The 4,325-nt window shown below is 41.0% G+C and overlaps 1 protein-coding gene across 2 annotated transcripts in view; it reads right to left on the reverse strand.

Annotated features, from left to right (window-relative positions):
• The window catches only part of CD164 (CD164 molecule), a 13,079-nt gene that overhangs the window by 3,116 nt on the left and 5,638 nt on the right, over positions 1–4,325 (reverse strand). For both annotated transcript variants that reach the window (XM_017739647.1, XM_017739646.1), the window contains exons 3-4: positions 3,486–3,701; positions 970–1,050 (exon numbers count right to left, since the gene is read on the reverse strand). In XM_017739647.1, the coding sequence (XP_017595136.1) occupies positions 970–1,050; positions 3,486–3,701 (297 nt within the window). The remainder of the gene's footprint in view (positions 1–969; positions 1,051–3,485; positions 3,702–4,325) is intronic.

Raw genomic sequence — 4,325 nt, forward strand, 5'->3', positions numbered from 1 at the left:
ACACCAAAATAGAAATTTTAAGTGCACAATGCTCACAACAGTTTTACAAATTTTAGTGCTGTATTCTTTGTATTAGGATTACTCAAAGCATCAAAACACCAATAAGAAAACAAAAAATAATCAAAGTAAAGCCAGCATCGGCATTTAGATTAGTGGTATTGAAATTCTGATTAAATGCTGTTTGTTAAAGGCTAGAGCTATTTATAGACAAACTGCTCTGGACTTCAATACTGAGCAATAACCAGCTGGACTTTATTTGTACTTCAAAAAGCCAAAGCCTTCCTCCTTTACATAGAATATATTATTGATATGCTCACATTCAAGACACGTTTTCCAGTTTCTGCTCCTTGCTCTAGTTTGGTTTTTTTTTTCCCTTAAATTTAAAATAAATTGTTGTCTTCCATCTACTGTACTTTACCCCAAGAGTTAGGCTTAAAAAAACAGCTGAAGTCACAACAAACACAAGTCTGGAAGTAACAGCCATCTACTGATGGGTAGTTTTAAAGAGCTTTACTTTTTGAGAGCTTTTCATTAAATGGCATATCTAGGGCTGACTTGGAAATAAAATATTTCAGCTTATTCCCATCACTGTAGCAAAGTTTCACTTAACAAAAAAAAAGCATCCCATTATTATGCTGCAAAAACAAAATACCACCTCCCAAAGACAGGGGAGTTAACAAGTGACTGCCAACCACACTATTAAAATCATCCAGCTGATCTCATTTGACCAACATGTTTCTGACTTTTTATATCTCACCAATTAGCTCTATTTCTCAGGCTATATAACCTTGCTACTCACATACATGACCTTAACAAAATTAGACTTGTCATAATGTTAGAAGTGACAGCACCAGATACACCAATACTACTTTCATGTTGTCATTTGGTGAGTCTTTTAAGGTAACACTTTTAAAGTGACACTGACTTCTAAGTATTCTACGCTTTAATTATGGTAGTAGTAACAGTTACCTGCAGTTGTGGGTGTTGTGGTAGCTGAAGTCATGGTAGTTTTAGGCACAGGAGCATGAGTAGTTGCATTGGTGACGTTGGCTGTTTGAGAAAAGACAGTATGTACACACCATAAACTTCAATAGCAAAGTTCACAAGCACTAAAGTTCCTACACAAATGATTTTTCCTGTTTTGCTTTAACAAGGACAAGCTTTGCCCTCAGACTGTATCCCACACAATTTAGGTGCTGAACTGGGTTAAGCCAAGTTTCTGCAATAAGGATTATTTTCAAACTTGCATACTATTGGTATCCAAATATTTCAAGTTTCTCCACAGATCAGTGATTCTTTGCTCAGACAAAAGGACTTTTCTTTCAAGTGCTCATATAAATGCTGGTACTTGAACAAGAATCAAGAGATCTGCTTCAAGACAATCAAGAATCTGCATCAAGGCAAAGGACTTTAATTAAGCAGCCGTTACAATCAGTTAGTATTAATTGTACTAAGAAAGTACTTAATGTAATACCTCTAGACAGGAGATACACAATCTTCTCTTGTCCTCAAAACACTAACTGTGAATGCCATCACTGGAATAAAACCACTCACCTAAACCAAAACTGTCTCCTAAGAACTTTCATTATCAAGCCACACAAGCTGGGTGTCTGACCTCTCCCCACTTCCCTAAAGATTAGTATTACTTAAAATTAATCACTATTTCACTATGTGCCTGGGACAAGTGTCAACATTTGTGGGTTTACTCAAAGCTGCTGTACATTAGGCTGTTCTGAGCCTAATCAAGTACCAACTTGTCATCTCCCAGCTCCCTTGATCAGCAAGATTTAAAAATTAGATGATTTTTAAGAACTTCATTGTAGAGCTGGCAGAGAAATTTTTGAACAAAAAACCCCCAAACTCCTAAGAATTCATGATTAGCAGAAATTATCAATTCAATTACAACTGAGTCAATTTTTAACAGAGAAAATGCTTCCTGCCAACATAATTATGAGTTTTCTAAAATCCACTTCTTCCAGACCTTGGAACCATTTATGCATTCTGCACATCAGATGTTTAGTAGTCAAGCTACTACAATGAACTGTGGAAGAAGCCCCTGTCTTTCATTTCATTCACCAGTTCCTAGTTTGCTGCCCTTCTGAGTTCAGTGCTACTGTATTACCTTGTCATGGGTTAGCATAGCTGCAGAAGTGATGTTCTTGCAAAGGGGTGCTTACAGCTTCCTCTATGACCTGACAGAATCTATCAGCTGGCCAGTTTGAATATGGACAATTTTTTAAGCCACTTAAAAATTTTGACTGCCTCTGTGGTCCACATTTAAGAATGGACAAACCCCGGGGAAGCTCTCTCTTGCTTCCTGCCTTGGGACAGGTAACTGGGCTCAACCCATGCAGCCCAGTGGGGCCGGGCCGGGCCACAGCCATCCTGGAGCCGATGGGCCCTGTTCCACCCACAGCCCCCCTGCCCTGCTACGTGCAGACAGAGTGGCCCCTCCCCTCTCCAGTGAGGCCAAGATTCAGCTGAAGCTGCCCCGCTGCCTGGCAAAGATCATGTGACCAACAGCAATAAGCCACATTCCAGCTGAAAGGCCCGAGTGAGATTAACCCTTTTAGTGCTATGAAGAGCTGAAAACCTGAGGGAGGAGAAAGAGGAGATGCTTAAAGCTGAAATTCTGTTGTAAAGCTATGGTGGTGATGTACTATGATATATCAGAGTACCTGTTGTAATTTCGTGAAAGCATGAGCGGTGGAGCATTCAACTTGTGAGCAAAAGCACCTCAGCTGAAAGGCCCGAGTGAGATTAACCCTTTTAGTGCTATGAAGAGCTGAAAACCTGAGGGAGGAGAAAGAGGAGATGCTTAAAGCTGAAATTCTGTTGTAAAGCTATGGTGGTGATGTACTATGATATATCAGAGTACCTGTTGTAATTTCGTGAAAGCATGAGCGGTGGAGCATTCAACTTGTGAGCAAAAGCACCTGTGCTGGAATAAGCAAATGCTGACGCAGCTGTAATTTCATGAGAAGTTTGAACAGGGAGAGATGGAAGCGATGAGGACTCTTGCTCCAAATTGGAAGGAGAAGACCTCAGTTCCTAGAGATGCTCCCAGAGATAGTCCTAGAGATGAAGATGATGAGGACCCTTTTTCTCCCAGGGAAGGGGGAGGGCCTCTATTCCTAGAGATAAAGATGCTCCCACAGATGGGTGAAGAGAACCTTTGTTTTTGAACAGCTCAACCTTAAAATGTTACCCCAGTAGCTCAAGACTGGACCCTTGAAAGCAGTTGTGGGGAAAGCTGTAAGTTGGGGGAAGGGACTCTCACATGCAAGCAGAGAACCAACCTGGGCGGCTGTCTCATTGTGATACTGAAGCCATGAGAGAATCTCTTGTGGAGATGTCTCCATAGCATAGAGCAAGAGACATCTTCCCTCACAGAAGGTAAATAAGTAAGTAATGAGTATTTTGGACCTAACCACTACACTCTAATTGGTGTTTCTGCCCGGTTACAAACTGAACCCACTACATACCTATAGGAGTATGAGCTGTGGTGGCAGAACTGGTTGTGGTGGCATTGGAAGTCACATTGGAAGATGCCGTGGTTGCATGGGAAGATGCTGTGGTTGCATTGGAAGATGCTGTGGTTGCATTGGAAGATGCCGTGGTTGCATTGGAAGATGCCGTGGTTGCATTGGTAGGTGGTACAGTGGTAGAAGAAACATTGTTAAGAGAAGAAACTGCAGGAGCTATGAAAAAATAAAGAGTTACATTAGAGAGATTAACGATGGTATTAACTAAAAAACAATCCAACAAAACAACATCAGCAGGCACAGCTTTAGGAATTTCATACAGCACTGAGTTCTACTGTAGTTTTAGTTTGAAATTACAAAGCTTTTGAATCCACCATACTAATACCAAAAGTTGCATGAGTGAATACATGAAAAGTCTTGTCACAGGCAGCCCAATAAAGCCAGTGTTCAACTGGCAACTCAAGATTCCTCAAAGCAAACCTGAGTGAGAAGAACCCTCCTGTCCAAGCAGGAACTGTGCATGCTTTACACAGGAGAACACTAGGTATAGAGTACCGCTTCCCAACCTCACTGCAACTGAGACTGAACCTGAGCTATCAAGTTCAACTACAAATCAGAGTTTGTTAGACAATTGAATCAGAATGGAGGGAAAACCAATAAAGAGTTTGAAAGTTTAGCTGCAGTTCCTGTTCTGAGAGTTGTTGTTGGATGTAGGTGCTGTCAGCTTCAGAAAAAAAAGCCCCTCACAACCTGCAAGGACACAGAACTGTGAAGCCTCCTGCAACTTACTGTGCTATCAGTTAATCACACATAGACAGCTTATCTAAACTGATACATCAG

This window comes from Corvus brachyrhynchos, unplaced genomic scaffold, assembly GCF_000691975.1.
Source record: "Corvus brachyrhynchos isolate BGI_N302 unplaced genomic scaffold, ASM69197v1 scaffold14, whole genome shotgun sequence".
Taxonomy (NCBI): Eukaryota; Metazoa; Chordata; class Aves; order Passeriformes; family Corvidae; genus Corvus; species Corvus brachyrhynchos.